Raw genomic sequence first — 26,482 nt, forward strand, 5'->3', positions numbered from 1 at the left:
AATACATTAGTGTTGCGATAGCTATGGAGTGTTCCATTTGCAGGCTCGGACCGCACCAGGGTTTCCTGTGAGTGGGGACATGGAACCAGGGATGAAATTTCACCATGATTACACTGGCATATTTTGCTGACACTGGGAGGATAACCTATTTTTGTACACTAGTTAAGTACACAATTGATTATATATAAATGGGGCAATTTACATATGTATAGATTTGCTAACAATATGACACTGCATCTGTTAGGTGGTACAGTCCTTGATTGATTTGCACACGGTCTCCATTGATTGGTGGACTCACTGGGGGAGGGTTTTACAGGCCTTTATTAGTATGTTTGTTTGTAGCTTCTGGTTTTCAGAGGAAGGGACGTTTGCTGTCCCGAAACGTCACAAATAAATTTTTGTTGGTTCTAAGAATGCTGATGTCCAGTGAGTGCTTTCTTCTATCTACCTTTTGATTATCCCTGCAGAGCACCCTGGCGGATGTTGGTAGCTGGTGAGAGTGCACATACCTCTCCTTTGAAGATTTGGCTATATATATATACACACACACACACATATATATATATATATATACACACACACACACATATATATATATATATATATATATATATACACATATAAATATATCAATTTACTTAAGTGAAGCTGTCCATCTGTTCCACTTTTTAGTCAGAAGTCGTCTCATGTAATAAGACTCCCAAAATTAATTAATTTCTTTGCAACATTTGCTATTTATTCATATTCCATATTATCTCCATTACATAGTACACATGTACTATGAAATTGAGATACTATGGAATATGAATAAAGAGCAAATGTTGTAAAGAAATTAATTTTGTGAGTCTTGTTGATCTTTATATATATATAGGAAGAATAATCAACCTAAAAAAAGGGGTTTCAACACTTTTTTAATATATCAAAAATGTATTAACATATCATGAATATATCATCATTATATAGCCACAGCAAGTGTGCAAGTTCTTACAGTGAAATCATTAGTGCCTAGACGCAGTCATAAAAGGTAGAGGAACTAACAACGTTATCAAGTTAATTAATGCACCAGGTGTGTAAATGCATAAAAACAACACATTACAACCACACATAAAGTTATGACACAATACTGGTCTATCCCAAGATTGACAGATCAAATCATGCTGTAAAAAGTTGTAATGTGTTTGTGACAAATAATTATGTATTCACTCAATGCCCTTAGGTTAAATATCTCACTCAACCAGGGCAGGCTGATTAGTTTGTATTACAGGCTACAAGCGGTTTGCAGGTACAAACAGGGAAAGTAGTTTAGATTTCACTTTACAAGATGACTCCTGTGGATTATTGGGCTCAGGTTTTTCATTATTTGTATTAACACTTTCACCACACTCCAACTGGAATCTTGTAGACAGTACCAATGAATTCAGCAAACTGCAGTGCAAACAGAAAAAGCTTCTTTACCTCTCACTTCACAAGACTCATCCTATGGCTTGTGGGCTCAGGTTTTTCATTATGTTTATTAATTAACACTTTCAGCAAACTCCAACTGGAATCTTGTAGCCAGTTACCAATTCCTCTGCTTGTCACAGATGTCTTCAACCATCTCCACTGCTTTCACTGTAGAGACCACAACACATCTGCTTGTGGGGTCTGAGGAAGGAAATTTCTGTAGAGATATTTAGTATCAGCTGCCCCAATTAGCAACAATAGAATGTTTGCTGGATTACATTGTTACAGAGGTCTCAGCACAAGTTAGCCCAGCGTATAGCTGTATAGAGCTGCATGAATAAAAGGCACAACTTTTCAGGCAAAACAGTGTGTAGCCAATTAAAACAGCAACACTGTTCTCAATGATCACTTAGGGCTAATTTACACGTGGAGCGCTAAATTATTATGCACCCGCAATCGGCACATTTTACCGTTTGCGTGCTCGCTATAATTAATGGGATAGTCACATCAAAATTAAACTTTCTTGATTCAGATAGAGCAGCAATTTTAAGCAATTTTCTAATTTACTCCATTTATCAATTTTTCTTTGTTCCCGCACTGTAAGAAGCAGTGGTCATTAGATCACTGCTTTTTACACCCTAAGCCACCTCCGAGGTGGCGATGGAAAATCACAGAGATCTCACTCGCTCTTGGTGATTGACAGCTTCTTCAGTCGCGCAAATGAAGGGGCAGACATATCACACTGCGATAAGTGTGTAATGATACTTACGGGCCAGCAACAGATCCGCTGCTTGTATGTAGTGAAGGCGGGCGGGTGGACAGCTTCACAAATTTAGAAGCTGTCCGCCCGCCTGTTAGTACATGGAGAACCTTGGTATCTTTATTTGAATCTAAGCTTAGGAGCTGGCCCATTTTTGGTTCAGCACCTGCGTAGCGCTTACTGATTGGTGGTTACATATAGACACAAATTAGTGCTACCTAGGTGCTGAATCAAAAATGGGCCGGCTCCTAAGCTTACATTTCTTTGTTTTCAAATAAAGATGCCAAGAGAACGAAGAAAATTGATAATAGGAGTAAATTAGAATGTTGCTTAAAATTGCCGGCTCTATCTGAATCATGAAAGTTTCATTTTGACTAGACTATTCCTTTAATCAGCCAATACAAGTGGCTGGCTATTGCTACCGCTTTACATTGCGTTCTACAGGAACTGTGTGTTCCCAGTAAATATGTATGTATATGCTTATATATATATATATTTATGTGTATAAACACATATTAGCACATAAAGATATATGTATGTCAGCATATACATACATATCTATATTTTCTGCCATCACTGCGTTACTTACCCCCTTCACTAACGCTGAAGTTCTGTTGGCGTCTCTGACGGCATCAGAATGAGGCTCCCATAGGAGCCTATCGAAGAGCACTCTCGTGAGCGCAATGCTTCCCATCAATGCGAAAGCGAGGTCGTGTTCGCATTGCTGAAAACTTGTAATACCAGCGCACATTATCATGCGCTGGTATTACACAGTGGAGTGCAAATATCACTTTCATCAAAGCGATATTTAGCGCTCCACTTGTAATCCGGCCCTTAATACCTAGGCTTTCATGACATACAGTGCTTCAATTTCCCGCTTGCACGTTTGCTGTGGCTTTAAAATGATGATATATTTATGATATGTTAATACATTTTTTATATAATTGGAGAGCTGAAACCCCTTTCTTTTTTCAGATTGACTAATAGTTTAAAACTGATTATTCTTTCTATATTTACTATTTTATTATTAAGTGTAAGGGTCTGCACCAATTGATATTATACTATATTGAGATATATATATATATATATATATGAGCATTTAAAATAAAAGTTGTTCTTTCTCCAATTTTTGAATATTTATATATATATATATACACACATATGTATTTATATGTGTATATATGTACTGTATTTACAGACAGATACTGTATATACATATAAACACGAGTGGTACACAAATTGTTGCATGCAAGGGATATCGGGTTTATTGCACCTGTTTGCACATGTCGGAAGTAGCGCCCATGTTACAGGTTGAAAGTAAATGCGATCGATTGAGCGCAATTGAATTTAACACATGTCGGGATAGCATGACTTCAGAGCTCTGGTTAACTCATACGTGAGTCAAAAAAGTGGCACAAAACACATCAAAAATACATTTAAAACTATAGTTACACACATAATAATACAACCCAATAAAAGCCCTGCAAAATGCTTCAACATAGAGATACATACATATCTAAATGTGTATAAGTATGCTATGTATAGATGTGTGCACATACAGTATATATTTATATACAGTATCTCACAAAAGTGAGTACACCCCTCACATTTTTGTAAATATTTTATAATATCTTTTCATGTGACAACACTGAAGAAATGACACTTTGCTACAATGTAAAGTAGTGAGTGTACAGCCTGTATAGCAGTGCTGTCCCCCTCAAAATAACTCAACACACAGTCATTAATGTCTAAACCGTTGGCAATAAAAGTGAGTACATCCCTAAGTGGAAATGTCCAAATTGGGCCCAATTAGCCATTTTCCCTCGCTGGTGTCATGTGACTTGTTAGTGTTACAAGGTCTCGGGTGTGAATGGGGATGAGGTGTGTTAAATTTGGTATTATCGCTCTCACACTCTCTCATACTGGTCACTGGAAGTTCAACATGGCACCTCATGGCAAAGAACTCTCTGTAGATCCGAAAAAAGAATTGCTGCTCTACATAAAGATGGCCTAGCCTATAAGAAGATTGCCAAGACCCTGAAACTGAGCTGCAGCACAGTGGGCAAGACCATACAATGGTTTCACAGGACAGGTTCCACTCAGAACAGGCCTTGCCATGGTCGACCAAATAAGTTGAGTGCATGTGCTCAGCGTCATATCCAGAGGTTGTCTTTGGGAAATAGACGTCATTGCTGCAGAGGTTGAAGGGGTGGGGGGTCAGCCTGTCAGTGCTCAGACCATACGCGGCACACTGCATAAAATCGGTCTGCATGGCTGTCGTCCCAGAAAGAAGCTTCTTCTAGCTTCTTCACACTTCGTACAGGGTACGTCAGACACAAACTGGTCGTTAAAGAACAACAACGTACCCTGTACTTCGTTAGAGGTTTAAAGCGCCTGGAAGCGATCCTGATCGCTTCCAGACGCTTTCAAGGTTTTGCTCTGATGCCTCGATATTGAGGCATCACTGCAATACCTTTTTTAAAACACCAATGCAGAGAGAGCCACTCTGTGGCCCTCTCTGCATCAGCCAGCGATGGTGTGATTATTGGTGGGTGGGAGCTGCTGCAGGGAGGCGGTGGTCGGCCATCACTGGGGGGAATGACGAGAGAGGGGGGCGGGATCACGAGAGGGGGGGCACCGGGAGCGTGCACAGATGTGGGCACGGGTGCGGAGGCGGGAGCGCGCACTTGGCGGGAGCCCTACTCTATGGAACAGTGTAAAGGGAAGGAGGGGAGACATTTTTTATCTAAGGGTTCTGGAAAGGGGGTGGGGGTTGGTTATTGAAGGGGGAAGCTACACTACAGAAAATTAAATAATAAATGAAATAAAAAATATTTTTTTTAAATTTGTATGCAAACTGGGTACTGACAGACAGCTGCCAGTACCCAAGATGGCAGACAATAAGGTTGAGGGTTAGAGAGCTGTTTGGGGGGGATCAGGGAGGTTGGGGCTAAGGGGGATCCTACACTAAAGCTAAAATTAACCCTACAAGCTACCTAATTAACCCCTTAACTGCTGGGCATAATACAAGTGTAGTGCGCAGCGGCATTTAGCAGCCTTCTAATTGCCAAAAAGCAATGCCAAAGCCATATATGTCTGCTAGTTATGAACAAAGGGGATCCCAGAGAAGCATTTACAACCTTTGTGCCATAATTGCACAAGCTGTGTGTAAATAATGTCAGTGTGAAACCTAAAGTTTGTGAAAAAGTAAGCTTTTTTTATTTGATTGCATTTCGTGGTGAAATATACCAAAATGGGTCTAGATAAATACTTTGGGTTGTCTACAACACTACACTAAAGCTAAAATTAACCCCACAAGCTCCCTACAAGCTTCCAAATTAACCCCTTCACTGCTGGGTATTATACACGTGTGGTGCGCAGCGACATTTAGCGGCTTTCTAATTACCAAGAAGTAACGCCAGAGCAATATATGTCTGCTATTTCTGAACAAAGTGGATCCCAGAGAAGCGTTTACAACCAGGTGTGCCATAATTGCACAAGCTGTTTGTAAATAATTTCAGTGAGAAACCTAAAGTTTGTGAAAAAGTTTGGGAAAAGGTGAACAATTTTATTTTATTTGATCGCATTTGGCCGCGAAATGGTGGCATAAAATATAACAAAATGGGCCTAGATCAATACTTTGGGTTGTCTACTAAAAAATATATATATACATGTCAAGGGATATTCATGGATTCCTGAAAGATATCAGTGTTCCGATGTAACTAGCGCTAATTTTGGAAAAGAAGTGGTTTGGAAATAGAAAAGTGCTACTTGTATTTATTGCCCTATAACTTGCAAAAAAAGCAAAGAACATGTAAACATTGGGTATTTCTAAACTCAGGACAAAATTTAGAAACTATTTAGCATGGTTATTTTTTTGTGGTTGTAGATATGTAACAAATTTTGGGGGTCAAAGTTAGAAAACGTGTGTTTTTTTCAAATTTTTCATCATATTTTATAATTTTTTTTATAGTAAATTATAAGATATGATGAAAATAATGGTATCTTTAGAAATTCCATTTAATGGCGAGAAAAACGGTATATAATATGTGTGGGTACAGTAAATGAGTAAGAGGAAAATTACAGCTAAAACAAAAACTGCAGAAATGTAAAAATAGCCTTGGTCCTTAAGGGTAAGACAATTGAAAAAGATGTTGTCTTTAAGGGGTTAAAATCCTCCATATTGCAAAAGTAAATCAATATAAATTATTGCACAGGCAACTAGAACATCTAGGGATACTTGCCTATATGTGCTAGTTGCCTGTGCAATTATATATATATATATACAGTATATACACAAAACACAGGAATGGATCGCACTTACAGACTGGACTGGGTACACATCCTAAGCCACAGCAAACTCCACAGCCCTGAACACTGACAGACAGCTGCAAAGTTCACAGCAACCCAGGCAGTTAACCCCAGAGCAGCCTGGGTGACAGGCCCGCAGGGAAGCATTCAAACATTATCAACACAACACACAGAAAACCTGGCACTCGCCAGCAGATTCACAGTAATGTTTAAAAGCAAAACTGGGGGAAGTCAGTTACATTTGGCGCCAAAGCATCAAGCCCAGGACCACGACAAGGTCTTCCCCTTCCTGGGACCCTAAACCAGCACCCACACAATGCATACTTCCAAACAAAGCAACTGGGAAACTCCCAGGGTGACACAGGCTTTTGTAACCTCCCCTATGTAAATACAAAACAAAAGCCTGTGTCACCCTGGGAGGTTCCCAGTTGTTTTGTTTGGAAGTATGCATTGTGTGGGTGCTGGTTTAGGGTCCCAGCTGTGTGGTAATTAATTATTTAACCTGTTCACTCCTTGTAACATATACATTTCACATTAACTATAGCATCTAGTGGAGATGTAGTATAATTGCTAATTTTAAACAGACTTTTTTCCTTTCACTTTTCTGTTATTTAAATTAAGCTATTGATTGAATGATAGTCAGATTATGGGAACAATAAATGTATAAATTAAAAACAAGTTTTACAAACCTACATTTGTTTTTATAATTTTCAAGCATACATACAGTATATAATTATTTTTAATTGTCCGTGAAACTTGTTTTTAATTTATACACTTATTATTAATTACCACACAGGTGCTATATAAGGGATTGAATGTTAGTGTTCTATAGCATGAATAAGGGTCAGATGGACCAGTAACATTGCTGCTTTTTGTCTTCATGTCACTTTGAATAAAGACTACACTTTGATGAATTGTTGGTGCTGATGTCTTCCTTTTGGATTTTCTTTTATATATATATATATATATATATATATATATATATATATATATATATATATATATATATATATATATATATATATAAGAAAATCCAAAATGAAGACATCAGCACCAACAATTCATCAAAGTGTAGTCTTGAAATATTCAAATTTCATGTTGGGTTAGTGCACTCGGTTAGATGCGATCGGGTTTGCGTGCGAGTATTAGTGTTATTTTTTTTTTTTACTTTTTACGCTCCGTTAAAGTGTATGGGGGAATATGTTAATGCGGTCACAATATTAGAAGTTTTAATTTTTGTGCGCTCTGGGTTAGCGCTTGAGCGCAAATCTTTTGCTCAACTCATAATACGAGTGCAACCTGACACATGCAAAAAGGATCCATCTAGCTAATTTAACATGCTCCACTCATAATCTAGCCCTATATGTCTAAATATATGTCCATTACAGGTAATCTGTTAATACAAGAAGGAGTAAACTATAAAGTTTTTATAAATTGGTCAAGGAATGGTTTGATAACAGTAAATTTAAGGAAACAGGATGTAATTATATTAAACCATTTGATGCATTGAAATCAGAATTTGTTTCAAGAATTAAAATCATCTCAATCTGATATGATCAAGTTGATTGACAGCCCCTGCTTGCTTGGCCACCAGCCAGCAGGGGCAGCATTGCACAATCCTTACGCAATGTTAAATGTGGACAGCCATAGTAAAATGAGTCCTTTGTCTTTTCTACTCTCTTATTTTACCATATCAAAGTGTTTAATGTCCCTTTAGGACCTTTAAAAACAATTAATGTTTGTCATTGAATAAGTTGTGTTTATTTTTTTTATTTCTTTTAGAGTGGGGAGTGAGAGAGATAGTAAAATACATATAAAAAAGGGGTGGTGGTGTATATATATATATAAATAAATATATATATATATATATATATATATATATATATATATATATATATATACAGGGAGTGCAGAATTATTAGGCAAATGAGTATTTTGACCACATCATCCTCTTTATGCATGTTGTCTTACTCCAAGCTGTATAGGCTTGAAAGCCTACTACCAATTAAGCATATTAGGTGATGTGCATCTCTGTAATGAGAAGGGGTGTGGTCTAATGACATCAACACCCTATATCAGGTGTGCATAATTATTAGGCAACTTCCTTTCCTTTGGCAAAATGGGTCAAAAGAAGGACTTGACAGGCTCAGAAAAGTAAAAAATAGTGAGATATCTTGCAGAGGGATGCAGCACTCTTAAAATTGCAAAGCTTCTGAAGCGTGATCATGGAACACTCAAGCGTTTCATTCAAAATTGTCAACAGGGTCGCAAGAAGCGTGTGGAAAAACCAAGACGCAAAATAACTGCCCATGAACTGAGAAAAGTCAAGTGTGCAGCTGCCAAGATGCCACTTGCCACCAGTTTGGCCATATTTCAGAGCTGCAACATCACTGGAGTGCCCAAAAGCACAAGGTGTGCAATACTCAGAGACATGGCCAAGGTAAGAAAGGCTGAAAGACGACCACCACTGAACAAGACACACAAGCTGAAACGTCAAGACTGGGCCAAGAAATATCTCAAGACTAATTTTTCTAAGGTTTTATGGACTGATGAAATGAGAGTGAGTCTTGATGGGCCAGATGGATGGGCCCGTGTCTGGATTGGTAAAGGGCAGAGAGCTCCAGTCCGACTCAGACGCCAGCAAGGTGCAGGTGGAGTACTGGTTTGGGCTGGTATCATCAAAGATGAGCTTGTGGGGCCTTTTCGGGTTGAGGATGGAGTCAAGCTCAACTCCCAGTCCTACTGCCAGTTTCTGGAAGACACCTTCTTCAAGCAGTGGTACAGGAAGAAGTCTGCATCCTTCAAGAAAAACATGATTTTCATGCAGGACAATGCTCCATCACACGCGTCCAAGTACTCCACTGCGTGGCTGGCAAGAAAGGGTATAAAAGAAGAAAATCTAATGACATGGCCTCCTTGTTCACCTGATCTGAACCCCATTGAGAACCTGTGGTCCATCATCAAATGTGAGATTTACAAGGAGGGAAAACAGTACACCTCTCTGAACAGTGTCTGGGAGGCTGTGGTTGCTGCTGCACGCAATCTTGATGGTGAACAGATCAAAACACTGACAGAATCCATGGATGGCAGGCTTTTGAGTGTCCTTGCAAAGAAAGGTGGCTATATTGGTCACTGATTTGTTTTTGTTTTGTTTTTGAATGTCAGAAATGTATATTTGTGAATGTTGAGATGTTATATTGGTTTCACTGGTAAAAATAAATAATTGAAATGGGTATATATTTGTTTTTTGTTAAGTTGCCTAATAATTATGCACAGTAATAGTCACCTGCACACACAGATATCCCCCTAAAATAGCTAAAAGTAAAAACAAACTAAAAACTACTTCCAAAAATATTCAGCTTTGATATTAATGAGTTTTTTGAGTTCATTGAGAACATGGTTGTTGTTCAATAATAAAATTAATCCTCAAAAATACAACTTGCCTAATAATTCTGCACTCCCTGTATACCTGTATATGTATGTCAATCTCTTAGCCCCCAACAAACAGAGGCCAGTTACATAGGTATGTAGCAAATAATTTCATATATACATATTATGTAGCCAATAAGCCAACCTACAGAGATGGAAACAATTTTTCTACACATACGTACACATACACATATCTTGTAGCCCAATAAACAGAGGCCAGTTACACAGACCCTGATATACAACATATATATATTTTTATTTGATATACCAAGGCAGATGAAAACTCCGTTTAGGATATGTAAAAACTATTATTCTTAATAAATTAAGATTCATTGGCTTTTTTAAACTTGGAGCAGTAATTGAGGATCTTGTAGGACATCCCTGATCCTCCATGATAGGGCACTCTTGGTCGTTAAAAACTGTCACTTCCGAAGTATTAAATGTTGTTCAACTAATAGCTAAAGTGCTTCTGCTTTATCACTTATTAAGGGCACTGATGTCTACCCATTGCTCTGTACTGTTCACCGTGATCCCACCCAATTCTCTACACCGTACAAATTCAACCCCAACCACTTCCTAGATGAGAATGGTCAATTCAAGAAGAATGAAGCTATGATGGCTTTTTCTGCAGGTATCAATCTTCGTCAGTAAAGTTATCTATTGTAGATAACTGTGATCTATGTTTTATATACCATGGCCATTATAAAGCTGTTGGTGAATAACTTTTTCCTATTTTTACAGGGAAGCGGAGATGTCCTGGGGAGGTGCTTGCTGTAACAGAACTCTTTCTTTTCTTCACCATTATCCTTCAAAACTTCTCCTTAACCTCAGAGAAAACGTTTACTGATGAGGATATTGCTCCAAAATTAACTGGATTTCTGAATCACCCCATTCCTTTTCAACTCTCATTTGTTGTGCGATGAATACAAGATTATTTCTAACCTATCTCAAATCTTTTTATTTAAGTTGTTGACATCCACCTAGATCAATAACACCTGTCATTATGGACTTTATTACTCAATAATACCAAAAATATTATAAGGGATAAGAAACTATATATACAGTAGATAATAGAAATAGTTAATCAAATTGTCATTATTTATCCCAATTAGTAAATAAATTTAAATTTAGGTCAGCTGATCCTTCTGTGTAGGAGAAATTTATGGTTGTTTAACTCAGTCAATATTGTTTTTCAATAATGATCTTTCATGGGGTATTTTGTTAATAAAATAAAGTATAGTCATCTTTTCTTTAATTCTTCAACTTTCCAGACTTTGTTCATTCTAAAATATTTATGTCCAATCACTGGTGTTTTTTTAAGATGCATTAAATCTATGCCTTTGCATAGCGGTCTATGGGAACTGTGTGTTCCCAGTAAATATATATGTATAGGCGTATATACATATATATTTATGTGTTAATATTTGTATATACATATATTAACACATAAATATATATATACTGTATATATATATATATAATCCTATACATATATACTTCCACTTTTCTGCCATCGCTGCGCGAGGTTCTCATGACGTTTCTCATAGGAGACCATGGAAGTGTGTTCTTGTACCTCCTGCTTTACATGTGTACACTGCATATTACTCACACAGCAGAGGCATAACTAGAAACCACAGGGCCAAGGTGCAAGAATCTAAGAAGCCCCCCCACCCACCCACCCAACAAAAAAAAGGTGAATTTGATACATATCATTTTTTATTATTATTTTTTTTACATTTAACACAGAAAAAAAAATGAATAGAGTTACACATCTGCAAATGGAGGTACGTTGTGCTCACACTCTGTGAGATGGTCTGACCCCTATTACTGTATATAGTGACACTGTTTAACCCACTAGTACTGTATATAGTCAGTCAGTTACAAACTCTGTAATCTGCCGGTGAGATGGCTGGCCTGACCCTCCCCCCCCTAGTACTTTATAAAGTGACCACAGTAGTCTGTGACATGGTACAGCCCCACCGTACTGTATATAGTGGTACTGTATGGTGACACTGTTTACCCCCCGCCCCCCCTGCTGTATTAACAAGGTCTGTAATTTGCTGGTTCCACAAACATACACACACATACATGCATAAATGCACACACAGTCACATACATACACACACACACACACATACATGCATTAATGCACACCCAGTCACATACATACACACACACACACACACACATACATGCATTAATGCACACACAGTCACATAAATACACACACATAAACACCAATGGGTAAAACAGAAACACTAATCTCTGTAGTCAGAGACAGAGACACTAGTGAAGAATCACATCACACTCACATGATTTATTTATTTTTCTAAGCTGGGCCCCCACCCTCGAGGGCCCAGTCGCAGTTGCGATCTCTGCATCCCCTGTATTTCCGCCCCTGTCACACAGTAAATGCAAATGCCTGTGAATTTGTAAATATTCAAGAAAAAGTATAATAAATTATTACCTTTTTTCCCCCCCAGAAATCAGTCCCTTTTGTCTCAATCCGGAGTAATTTGCAGCTGGACTTTTGGGTTGCGCGCATAGTTGCTACTATACACATAAATATATATGTATATATTTATATACATATATATTTATATTTGCTGCCCATTGCTGTGTGACTTAACCCCTTTGTTGTGCTAGTTTGTCATGCCCCCTTCGCACACAACACAGCACGTCACGCCCCCCACTACGGCTCTCCCGTCCGGCCACGCCTCCACTATGGCCGCTCATCCTCTCTGCTGCTCAAGGTCAGGTATGTTTGTCCTCGCGCAGTCTCTACTGTGCATGACTGCATCTGACAAACACACCTGGCCTTTTATTATATAGGATATGTTGTATACCCTTTTTTAATGACTCTTCAGCTTAAAGAGACACAAAACCCTGTTTTTTATTTCATGGTTTAGATAGAACATACATTTTTAACGAACTTTTCAATTAACTTCCATTACCAACTTTGCTTTGTTCTGTTAGTATTCTTTGTTGAAAAAGCATCAAATCACTACTTGGACCTTGCTGAACACATCAGGTCAGCCAATAATAAGAGGCATATATGTGCAGCCACCAAACAGCAGCAAGTTTCCAATAATGCATTGCAGCTCCTGATCCTGCCTGTGTGTGCTTTTCTTTAGTGATCTACAGCAGCAGTGTTTGTTACTATAACACTGCTACAAACAATGTTGTAAAACACCCCTGTTATAAAATACTAAAGACATTCATTTTCTGAGCTCTTATTGTACTACATAGATTTACTCCTCATCAAAGGATACCAAAAGAATAAAGCAAATTTGAAAATAGATGTTGTGACGGATCCCCCGGCTACCCTGACTGGGTAGCTCCGCCAAACGGGTCCTGCTTCCTCCCTGCCGACTGCAGCTATGTAGTTGGTAAGGGACCACAGCCTGTAGCTACCCCTGATGCCCGACATCACCAGTATTCAGGGTCCCACCCTGTGGCAGACTCCGGCTACCCAGACTAGGTAGCTTTGCCAGAAGATCCTTCCTCTGCCTGGAACAGGCTGCTATGTAGCCCAGGAAAGTGATTTTAGCTGGAGCCCACCCAAATAACTAGACATACTAGCATTCAGGTGAAACAGGAACTTATTTTATTGTAAAATATACAGTCCTTTTATACACAAAGCTGATCTTGATAAGACACTGGACAATCCCACAATTTTCCCGCCATTCCCGCCCCTCCAGACAGACCGGCGCCTCCATAGCAGCCATAGCCCCACAGAATCCCAGGACCCAGGGTTGACGGTTTTTGGGGTTATCCCGGGGGAGCAGCACTTCCAAGGTGTCATGTGAAAGTTCTCAGTCCCCAGATGCCACAGTCCAAAAAGTGGTGTGATTCGTTACTGGAGGCCGGAGATACAGCCCATTGAAGTTATGGGGGTAGGAGTGTCCAAATAACCCGGTTCCCAAAGGAGCTCCCCTCCGATAATCCCCCCACCTCGTCCTCTTGTCCTCCCTAGGGGCTACCAATCCCCAAAAGAGCAGAGCTCTGGGCAAAGGGCTGCTGGAGCGACCAGGGGTAAAGTTAGCGAGTGTCCTGCTGTTCTGTGGCCGACCGGGAGTTCCAGGAACCCGGCCAGCCTGAGAGAGGTTAGGCGGATGTCAGTTGTAAGGTGGCCGACTGGGAGTAGCCTTAACTGTCTGGGAGTAGCCTTAACTGTCTGGTATCTGTGACAGATGTAAATTTGAAAGTTGTTTAAAATGTCATACTCTATCTGAATCATTAAAGGGATATACCAGTCAAATTTGGAAACCACATGGGTGCATTTCGGTATTGAACAGAAGCAATATTGTAATATACATGCATTAGCAAAAATGCTTCTAATAAAAGCTATAGCTGTTTTAAAAGTGTATTTAAGTATGCACTGTGCACCAGCATTTTAAACACAGGACTTGCTCAGTGAGCCTAAGGTGCTTGTACCATCTGTTAATGACTCGATTTGTTAATTGCTGACATGATACAAGCCCCACTGATGATCAGCGCAGTTGCATTGTTTAAAATGTGGGTGCAGTGACAATATCTAGCTATGCTTCACATTCACGTGCAGAGAAAAAAAAGCAGTGATAAATTTTACTATAAGCATTTTTTGCCAATACATGTATATTGCAAATATGTTTCTATTTAAAAATGTAATAAATCTATATACAGTAACTGTTGAGTAAATAATAATCTCAATCACTAGGCCAAAGTCAGGGGCAGGCAGAGGGTCTAAATAGCAGGAGGTCAGCAGAGGTTTCAAATCAGAGGGCAGAGAGCAAAGTCAGGAGAAGTCCAGAGGTCAGTCAGGGCAAGCAGCAAACAAGAGGTGGTCCGGAAAACCTCCACAGAGGTCAGCAACAAGTAATCCAGCAGTAAATAGCGCACCCAGAATAAAGAACACAATACTTGGACTCTATAGAGTTGGAAGAGAGCCTGCTATAAATACCTGACAGGGGGGGAAAGAACAGGGCTTGCTAACCTGACGTCATCGTTTAGGAAATAGCGCAGGTAGCAAAAGAGTAACTAAGGACACTGGCCGCACTATCCGGAAGCAAGGTAAGTAAATATAAATAGCAACCAGGTTGCAGGTCATGTTATACAAAAGTGAAGTGCACTATCCTAAGCCAACAAGCATTAAACCTCAGCGCACACTGACATTGGCTTTGTTAAAAATGAATTTGAATTAGTGAAAAACAGAAGAGATTTCTTTATGGAATGTGTCTCTTAAAAGGAGCTTATCAGCTTCAGGACTGTAATCTGAATCGGATAATTTGGTCAGTTCAGGGTCAATTTGGTGTAAAATACATCTCCTTATTTCAGCAGCAATAAGAGCATTGGTATTGCCAACTAAGTATAAAGTTATGGGGAAAATAAATACAGGAGTCCACTAACACCCTATTAGAGTGTATGATACAAACTACATTTGACACTAAACCAATCTAATATAAGATGCAGCCTTATTTCCCAGACACGTGGTCTTTATCTAGATCTTTGCTGGTGTATTTAAAAGATTAAACCATTACCGGTAGTGCTGCGGAATCTGTTGGCGCTCTACAAATAACCGATAATAATAATAAATAATACCGGAACCTCAATATTATTATTGCTGTCTCCCAGTTATACAAGGCTACAATAAAAAACAAGAATGAGTCTCTTGCGGGATTAGGAAGGGTCTTTACCACATATTAATAAATGCAGCAAAAAGACTTATAGCAAGACTTTGGAAGAAAGTACACGCGCCAACACTTAGCAATTGGATTGAGCTAGTCAAGAACACTTTAATCTTGGAGAGGCTACATTATCTTAGAATGGGCAATCTGAATGTTTATCATGATATGATATTTCTCTGGGAGCAGTATATATATACACAGGAGGTGACTAATAGATAACAGATAAGGTTAAAATTTAAGGTGCAAATGGTTTCCCTCTAGGGGCTGTGCCCATGTGGAGTGAAACTCTAACACAGTTTATTAGAGAATCTGTCGGTAGACCCTTGACAAATTACTTGATATTATTTGCTGAAATTTGCAACGTGTGGCTTTTCCTTTTTCCTTGTTTGTTTTCCTTTTCTTTTGGTTTTTTGTTGTTGTTTTTTATTGATGTTTCCTTTCTCTCTTTTCTATGATTCTATACATGAATATGTTTTTCTGCAAAGTGTTTCAAGGTACAAAGCTATTGATATATAAGTCTACTGGACTCTTGGAGTGGATAGACATTTATCAGACTTAAAGACCATGCCACGTGCACGAGTCATAACATGTTTAACCCTGTTTGGTTTGTAGTGATAACAACTGTGGCACTCACCTGACAGTGCCACCAAAGGTCTTATATGATCACTAATAATTATAATTACCATGTATGCAATATCCTGTTATTGAATTGACGTAATCACACTCTGCTGTTCAGTGAATTGTACTGTTTTTATTTGTGCATGTGAAGTTTAATGAGCAGCATAATTGCTTGTACTCTGTATGTTTATCAAAACTTCAATAAAGCTTTTGAAAAAAAAAAAAAAACAAGAATGAGATCGGTCAGACTCACCAGATTTATTTTGCCTCTACTCCGATTCCCGTATCCACTCTGCATGTTAGCTGCTGTAGATCATTGAGACTGGGAAACCTCTTCTCATGTCATGGCTTGGACTTGGTAAACAGCTGGTAAGCTACAAAGGGGTCACATGGTCAAACCTGCGTGATGCTGTAAAAAAAGATTCCTTTTATTCCAATAATTCAAAGAACCATTAAATACCATTGAATTGCATCATAATCAACAAGCGCATAATAAGACAATACAATAGCGATTAAATGAGCAGTACATTTTATTTAGCTAAATTTCAATATTTACTTTCATTTGCTGGTCCTCTGTATCATGTGATAGTCATCAACTAAACATTTAGTCATATAAGTGTACACAGAGAACTCTTGCACATGCTCAGTAGTAGCTGGTGCCTCAGAATGGGTGCATATAAAAGACTGTGCAGAATCTGATAATGGGAATAAATTGAATTCCTGCAAGTTCTATCTGAATCGTGAAACTTTAAATTTTGACTTTAGTGTCCCTTTAATTAGCACAAAAAGGATAATATGCCTGCCTCTAGGAGGATTTAAAATCCCAAAATACTTTATTGAAAAAACATTATAAAAATGTTGTGGTGATTGATAAATAAGAAATGTTCAAGGTACACTTGATCTGATACCAATATGAGAAGTTAGCGATATATTAAAAGGGGAGAGAAGAATGTGGATATTTGGCCCTACCCTTGTAGAGTGTTTTACTACATAATGGTTGTCTAAGGACATAATCAATAGTAGCCTTCAATTAGCTGAAAGGAAGACTACTTGGCAACAGATGTTGTATAAAAACGTTTTTCTCCCACTTTTCTATGGAGGAATACGTTAACGCGGTCATGATATTCAGACTTCAGCTTTTTTCGTGAACCGGCTCAGCGCGCAAGCAAAAACTTTTTACTTTCAACTTGTAATATTCCCACTACCCGACGCTCAAAAAGCCTCCATCTAGTGAAGTTAACGCGCAAGCGAGAGTTCAAACTACAGCTCCACTCATAGGGGCCTATTTATCAAGCTCCGTATGGAGCTTAAAGGCCCGTGTTTCTAAAGACCGCTGCTCCATAACCTGTCCGTCTGCTCTGAGGCGGCGGACAGAAATCAAACCCGATCAAATACGATTGGGTTGATTGACACCCCTTGCTAGCGGCCAATTGGCCGCGAATCTGCAGGGGGCGGCATTGCACCAGGCATTTATCGATATGCGGCGGACATGATACGCTACATAAATAGACCACATAATCTAGCCGTTATTGGTGTAGCTAGGAAAGTTTGCTTCTTGAGGGAGGAGTTTGTGAGATAGAGAAAGTAAATGAGATAACATTTTATTTAATCAAAAAGTCTTAAATGGTATCAATGATCTGGTAAGGTGGGAAAAATCGGCCATGAAATCTAATATTTTTAATTCATGATTCAGATAATGGGGTAGATTTAACATGGGGCGGACAGACATGATCCGCTATAGTGAATCATGTCCGCCGCACATCGATAAATGCCGACAGCATCCGCTGCTTCATAAATCGACCCCAGAGCATAGTGATAGTTTTCTTCTACTTATTTTAGCTTTTATTTTTTAATAAAGCTAATGTAATCCTAGTAAATGGAACAAAACAAAACGTCTCTATTCCCTGCTCTTCTACACATGGAACTTTTCATAGTTGCCTAAGTAAACATCCAGGCTCCGCCCCCTATTTCCAAATCAGAAAATGTGTCCAGAACGCAATTTCTTTTACAGAGATCGGCAGCATTTCATTATTATTATTTTATTTTTTTTGCATAAGCAAAACCATAATTCAAGCTGCTTCAATTTAACTTAGAGAAGCAACATTACGATAGTCGCGTTTGTCTCTATCAGGAGTACCTTGCAGCTGGACTTTTGTGCACAACCCAAAAAAAGGTAATGATTTATTATATTTTTTCTTCAATATTTACAAATTCACAGGCATTTGCATTTACTGTGTGAGTAATGTGCAGTGCACACATGTAAAGCAGGAGGTTTATATTATGTCTCCTTAAAGATTTAGGACTAGATTATGAGTGGAGCGCAAATTAACGATTCCACTCGAGCGTTATTTTTTGCGCTCGTCGTGTTGTGCTCATGTTACGAGATGAAAGTAAACTCTTTTTGCTCTAGCAGTAACCCAATGAGCGCAAAAATCCAAGTTAGAATATTGAGTGCGCGTTCAGCTATTTCCCCATAGAAGTCAATGAAGAAGAAAACACCACACTCTCACACAAACACATAAATGTCTATATATATATATATATATATATATAAAATAATAGATGTGTACAGATATGTATAGGAATATCTATATAAAAATGCATAGAACATATTCTGCTATGTGCAGAACATTGGAATGTGACATAATTACAGTAAATAAATAGTTACAACCTTTATTAAAGTGAATGTAAACTTACAATTTCATGAAGCCTCCTAAGCATTTATCTAGTGTAGCTTAATGTAATTACCCTGTAATTTTTTATATCTAAACCACAATTTGGGAAATATATATCTTATGTCGTTTGTGTTCCGACTCCTCCCAGAACCTACTTCATTGTTCTCCACTAAGTGACATATAGAGAGGTCCCACCTGCTCTATACGTATCTCTCTAGCACGCTCACGATTATCAGTAGACCTGCGCATGCGCTAATCTCTGCTCTCTGGTCATTGAAACATAGTATTCAATGAATGAATACATTCATTGAATACTATACGATCAGAGAGCACAGCAGCAGCGTTGCCATCGTATTTATCATTACATTTATGGGATGCTGATTATATTAATTGTTAATAATGTTTCCATAAACGAATCCATAATACTGAAGCTCTCAATGCAACTTACTTGTATTGGATCTGATCGATGTATAATGTTATATTTCCAATCTGCACGCTATAGAGCATGTGCATCTCGTGATCGCGCATTTTGGGGCCCATTTATCAAAGGGCTTGCGGACCTGATCCGACACTGCAGATCAGGTCCGCAAGACCTCGCTAAATGCGGAGAGCAATACGCTCTCCGCATTTAACATTGCACCAGCAGCTCACAAGAGCTGCTGGTGCAACGCCGCCCCCTGCTGACTCGCGGCCAATCGGCCGCCAGCAGGGAGGTGTCAATCAACCCGATCCTTTAGACCGCTGCTTCATAATTTGTGTTTCTGGCGAGTCTGAAGACTCACCAGAAACACGGCCCTTCAAGCTCCGTATGGAGCTTGATAAATGGGCCTGTTAGAATCAATTGGAATAATTTAGTTTAGCACATGGCGTTTCTTGAAAGGGGCTGAATGCCCCAGGGGGGTAACAATGATTGGTCGCTAGAATTTGCATGAACTGTCAAAAGGTAGAATTTGAGGTTATTAATCTTTTTGTAAAAAAAGTTATAAATGAAAGTATACCTAATTTTATTAAAACATTACTAGGACCTGACCAGATGCGTTTACATTCACTTTAACTATGAATATTGCATAAATATGTTTTTACATGTTTTCATCTATTTAACAGCAAAGGACTCCAATGCACTTCTCTATATGTCTATATATGTGTACACATGTAGTTCTGTGTTTATATGGTTATATATGACTGCAAATACATATATACACATATTAATACATATAAATATATATATATATATATATATATATATATATATATATATATATATATATATATATATATACATGTAGTTCTGTGTTTATATGGGTATATATGACTGCAAATACATATATACACATATTAATACATATAAATATATATATATATACATGTAGTTCTGTGTTTATATGGGTATATATGACTGCAAATACATATATACACATATTAATACATATAAATATATATATATATATATACATGTAGTTCTGTGTTTATATGGTTATATATGACTGCAAATACATATATACACATATTAATACATATAAATATATATATATATATATATACATGTAGTTCTGTGTTTATATGGTTATATATGACTGTAAATACATATATACACATATTAATACATATAAATATATATATATATATACATGTAGTTCTGTGTTTATATGGTTATATATGACTGCAAATACATATATACACATATTAATACATATAAATATATATATATATATATACATGTAGTTCTGTGTTTATATGGTTATATATGACTGCAAATACATATATACACATATTAATACATATAAATATATATATATATATATATATATATATATATATATATATATACATGTAGTTCTGTGTTTATATGGTTATATATGACTGCAAATACATATATACACATATTAATACATATATATACAGTATATATATATATATATATATATATATATATATATATATATATACATGTAGTGGAATTGACTTTCTAGGTTGGTTGGATACCACCTGTAACCTGTTGTTTATAGGCTGCTTAGGGCTGATTCACATATAGGCGTCCATGTAACAAGCTCTGTAGTGATCTTCTGGGCACGTGTTTCTGGCAAGCCTTCATACTCGCTAGAAACAGCAGTTAAGAAGCAGCGGTCACAAAGACCGCTGCTCCATAAACTGTCCGCCTGCTCTGAGCAGGCGGACAGATATTGCCGGAAATCAACCCGATCCCTGCTGGCGGCCCATTGGCCGCGAGTCTGCAGGGGGCAGCGTTGCACCAGCAGCTCTTGTGAGCTGCTGGTGCAATGCTGAATACGGAGAGCGTATTGTTCTCCGCATTCAGCGAAGTCTGGCGGACCTGATCCGCACTGTCGGATCAGGTCCGGCAGACTTTGTTAAATAGAGGCCATAGGATAATTTTCTCTTTATGATCCTTATCCTATTGGGACTCCAATAGGGAAATGCATATGTATGTATTTCTATATTAAAGCCCTTTGTCTACTGATATCTCATATCTTTGAGTACTTATAACTTTTCGTGTGCAATATTTTGTTGAATAATGTTTATTAGATAGTGTTATTATGAGTGTAACTATACTTTGTTATGTATTTTTGTTGATTTGTACAATTTTTTAGTTTAGCGAAACAGTTACCGAGAACTCTGAAGTTGCGGTAATCATTCTAGTGTAAATCATGATAGCGCTCACACAGTCACGTTTACTTTAAACTCGTAATATGAGCAGTAAGCCCGATATGCGCAAACCCTTGGGATATACCACTTATCGCTTGAGCGAAAACGTTTGCGCTCCACTTGTAATCTAGCCCTTAAAGGGACATGAAGCCCAAAAATGTTCTTTCTTTATTTAAGTAGAACATACCATTTTAAACAAATTTCCAGTTTATGTCTATTATCAAATTTGCTTCATTCTCTTGGTATCATTTGTTGAAAGAGCAGCAATGCACTACTGGTTTCTAACTAAACATAGGGGTAAGCTAATGACAATCAGTATATATATATATATGCAGCCACCAATCAGCAGCTAGAACCTAGGTTATTTGCTTCTTCTGAGCTTACCTAGATAAACCTTTCAGCAAAGAATAACAAGAGAAGGAAGCAAATTCAATAATATAAGTAAATTGGAAAGTTGTTTAAAATGGTATGCTCTATCTAAATCATGAAAGTCTAATTATGACTTTACTGTCCCTTTAAATAAACACCAACAATCAAGTGCCACATAAACATATTTATTTACTTGGATCTGTGCGTTTCTGTGTAAATTAGCGATGGATTCAGCTGGTTTTCTGTATATATATATATATATAAAGTAGAGTCTAGTTCGATCAACGTGTTTTTGTCTAGCTGTTTTCCTGTAAAAAAAAAAGTATGTTGCTGGCAAGATCCAGATGTTTTTGTGTAAAATAGGACTGGATCCAGCTGTGACTGGTGTTTGTTTTTCTGTCCAGATTAGACATGAAATAGGGCTGGATCTGGCTGTTTTTTCAGTAAAAAAAAAAAAAAAAAAAGATTATGTTTTTGGCAACAACTAAATGTTTTTGTGTAAAACAGCATTGGATCCAGTGTTGCCCAGATATGTTTATATAGGAAAGACAAGTGTGTGCCTGTCTGTTATACATCGGTTTGGCTGGCTTCTGATGATTTTCTGCAACTTGGATATTTGTGTGTTTGTGTAAAATAGACATTTAAGGTTATATTACGAGTGGTGTGCTGTTGTGCGCAAACAATATCCGATTTCTCGCACCTGTTTGCAGACAGAAGACGTAGCTTGTGTACCACAGGTTGAAAGTAAACGTAATCGTTTGAGCACAATTGAATTTAACGTGCGTCAGGATAGCACAACTTCATAGCTCTGGTTAACAGTTACGCGGGTCAAAAAAGTGTCACAAAAATACATTACAAAAGTACAGTTGCATGCATAACACTATCTAATAAAAATATTTAAAAAACAAATTGCATTAAAAAGTTATAAGGGCTCAAAATATGAGGTTTCATGTGAAATAAAAGCAGGTAAAGGGCTTTAACATATATCCATTTACATGTATAAATATGTATATATATATATATGTTATGTAGAGATGTGTATACATATGTATTTATATGTGTATTTATGAATTTACAGAAATAAATACAAATATAAACACATAAATACATACATATGTGTATAACTATGTATTTATTTGAAATATTTCCCATTGTAATGTTCTTCACACATGGGAGTATGTTCATTTTTAAATCGATATTCCTATCTATCTATCTATCTATCTATCTATCTATCTATCTAGAAAAATAGATATTCCAGCAAAATACCATCATACAGTATTTATGTAGAAATATGTATTTATGAATAAATAGAACATATTGTGCTATGTGAAAAACAATGGAATGTGAAATATTCATATTTTATTGTCGGGATTGTGCACTTAAGAATATGGGGCCGATTTATCAATGTCTGGCGGACATGATACGCTGTAGTGTATCATGTCCACCAGACATCACTGAATGCCGACAGCATACGCTGTCAGCATTTAACATTGCACAAGCAGTTCTAGTGAACTGCTTGTGCAATGCCGCCACCTGCGCCTTCATGGCCAATCGGCCGCTAGCAGAGGGTGTCAATCAACCCGATTGTATGTGATTGGGCGGATTAATGTCCGCAGCCTCAGAGGCGGCGGGCGAGTTAAGGAGCAACGGTCTTAAGACTGCTGCTTCTCAACTCCTGTTTCCGGCGAGCCTAAAGGCTTGCGCAGAAACAGGGGTATTTGACCCCATTCGAGCCATGATAAATCGGCCCCTATGTGATTGGGATTGCGCATAATTAGGATGTTATTTCCATTTTTAACGCACCATTGAAGTCTATAGAGGAAAACATTTTACGTTCAACTTTTAATACCATAAATAGTGTTCCACTGGTAAACTATCCCTTAGAAGGATCCAGAGGTGTATGCAAAATAAAGTTAGATTTTGCAGTGTTCAGGTTTCTTTGTATGAAAAAAACATAGATTTGGCAAGACATATCTTCTGTCCACATCCTATGCCAAGTGAGATAGTCATGCGCCCGCACCCCTCCTAAATACTCAAGTAGTGAGACTGTAGATAACATACATGGTTCATGCATTTCCCTTTTGCCACCGATACGCTCTAATTAGGTATCAGTTGTGACAGTGATTCTTTTACCTCCTCTGGAAGTCATGATATTAACCCCTTAAGACAATGAAGGAATTATTCTATCATGGAACCATTGAGCAAACTGAAGCTGTGTCCTTGGTTAAAGAATAACAGTAACACAGGGAAATTATTTTAACCCATTCAATGTTAGTTTTAGAAAACCATGATTATCACCTTTGCAAAGTTGGTAATTTGCATACTATAAGATTGATGCTTGTAACAAAGTAAGCAATTATGCTAACCCCTGGATGCCAATTTATGGCTAGATTATGAGTGGTGTTCTAACTGTTGCGTGCAAGCGATATTGGACATTTTTTAACATAGAGATACATACACATGGCATGCAAATGTAGGTGTGTATATATGTATTTATGTGTGTATTTATGCATTTATATGTGTATATATGTATTTATATGTGTATATATGTATTTATATATGTATTTATATGTGTATATATGTATTTATATGTGTATATATGTATTTGCAGACATAAATACACATATAAACATGTAAATACATATGTATACATATTTAGACATACATTATATATACAGTATATATATAAGTGCATTGAAGCCCTTTGCAGTCAAGTAGCTGAAAACATGAACAATCATATTTATGCAATATTCATATTTAATAAAGTGTAACTATGTATGTACTGTAAATATTTCACATAGAGGAATATGGTCTATCTATGTATTTTTAAATAGACATTCATATATATATATTATATATATATATATATATATATATATATATATATATATATATATATAAATACATACCTGTATATAATCATAGATGGAAAGATAGATAGAGATATATATTTTATCAAAAAATTATCAAATTTAAATAGAAATATGTATTTAAGAATAAATAATTAGATTTTGCCTTGTGAATAACATTGGAATGATTGGAATGTGAAATATTAATAATTCATGTAAGTTTTAATGCTCTTGAATAAACACGGTCGGGTTAGCACACGAGTATTGATGTTGTCTTTTTTTGGCAGTTTTTGTGCTCTATTGAAGTCTTTGGGTGAGTACGTTAATGTGGTTGCGATATTCAAAGTTCCATTTATTGCGTGCATCGGGTTTTCGCTCACACGCTAAATTTTTACTTTTAACTCATAATACGAGTGCATCACAACAAGTGAAAAAAGCCTCCATCTAGAAAAGTTATCGCACAAGCGACTAAATAGCGCTCCACTCATAATCTAACCCTTAAAGGGCCATTAAAATGACATGCACTAATTTGTTTGAACGTGCAGTTTTAAGACTAGCGACCCTTCACCTCTGTGTTTAACCTATGGAAAGTTACAGAATTTATTTTTGATCCACTTAATGCATATAACAAATAAAATAACCTACTTTGATTCCCTTCCTTTTACTAAAACAGAGCAGCAAGTAATCCCTTTACAAAACACAAACATATGAAAGCTTCAGTGATGTGCGCTGCTGCACCTGCCATTTGGAGCATCTTAAAATTAACATTTTATTAAAAAAAATAATAATAATAATTTTCACCTCTATAATATTGCGCAATAGAGGCAGCAGGATCGACTTTCTCTCTATTGCGCAATATAATGCATAGATGTATATCCGGTGGTGATTTGTAGCTGCAGCGCGGCTGAAAAACTTATTATAGAGGCATCTCTAATGAGGCCTCTTACTTTTACTGGGAGCCAATCAACGCCGGTCATATATGTTCTCCTTTTTATTGACAGCACCAGGAGAACATGACCAGAGTTGTTTGACTCCTTGCACATGGGCAAAGCAAGGACCACTGGTGGGAAGAGAGTAGAGACTTCTGTGCATCCACTCCTGTTGTCTTGAGCAGCCCGTGGTAGCCTTCAACTTCAATCAAGAGACAGAGGTGGAGTCAGAGCCAGAGGAAATCTCAGCTAGAGTAGACATCATTAGCTGTTGCCCTGGCCCCAGCCTGAGGAACCGTCCTACAGGGAACACTCCACATCATACCGGTAGGGTAAACTTAAAGGGACATTAAACACTTTGAGATGGTAATATAAAATGATAAATTGTATATAATAAAACAACTCTGCAATATACTTTCATTATTTATTTTGTCCTCTTTGCCTGTAATTCCATTCTGAAATTGTGAGCTTTTCATTTCCTGTTAGAAATGGAAGTGCAGAACACTGTTAAATCCAGCACAACCATTGGCTGCACACTCTAGTGACCTATTTATAACTGACCCTAATTGGCCACAGCAGAGAAGGTAACACAAGTAACATCATGGCAGCTCCCAGTGTTTTATAGACACTAAAACTTTACACTTATTTTGTCACTTTTTAAACAACTAATGAAACTTTAAAAAATACATCTACATGTTAGTCATGGACTAATCTTTTCTTTGAATGTATCGTTCTATCTAGCATGTATTTAGTGTTTAATGTCCCTTTAAGT

At 37.4% G+C, this 26,482-nt stretch overlaps 2 protein-coding genes across 3 annotated transcripts in view; both read left to right on the plus strand.

The window, feature by feature from the left end:
• LOC128636033 (cytochrome P450 2G1-like) overlaps positions 1-10,866 on the plus strand; it is a 77,418-nt gene extending 66,552 nt beyond the window's left edge. The window contains exons 8-9 of the mRNA XM_053689107.1: positions 10,433-10,574; positions 10,685-10,866. Of these exons, the coding sequence (XP_053545082.1) occupies positions 10,433-10,574; positions 10,685-10,866 (324 nt within the window). The remainder of the gene's footprint in view (positions 1-10,432; positions 10,575-10,684) is intronic.
• A 7,369-nt stretch (positions 10,867-18,235) lies between these two features.
• Positions 18,236-26,482, plus strand: part of LOC128666871 (cytochrome P450 2F2) — a 55,303-nt gene continuing 47,056 nt past the window's right edge. The window contains exons 1-2 of one of the 2 annotated variants that reach the window (XM_053721675.1): positions 18,236-18,400; positions 25,783-26,037. The gene's annotated coding sequence lies outside the window, so the exon portion shown is untranslated. The remainder of the gene's footprint in view (positions 18,401-25,782; positions 26,038-26,482) is intronic. The other variant, XM_053721674.1, reaches the window with a different exon arrangement.

Source organism: Bombina bombina, chromosome 7 (genome assembly GCF_027579735.1).
Source record: "Bombina bombina isolate aBomBom1 chromosome 7, aBomBom1.pri, whole genome shotgun sequence".
In the NCBI taxonomy this organism is placed as follows: domain Eukaryota; kingdom Metazoa; phylum Chordata; class Amphibia; order Anura; family Bombinatoridae; genus Bombina; species Bombina bombina.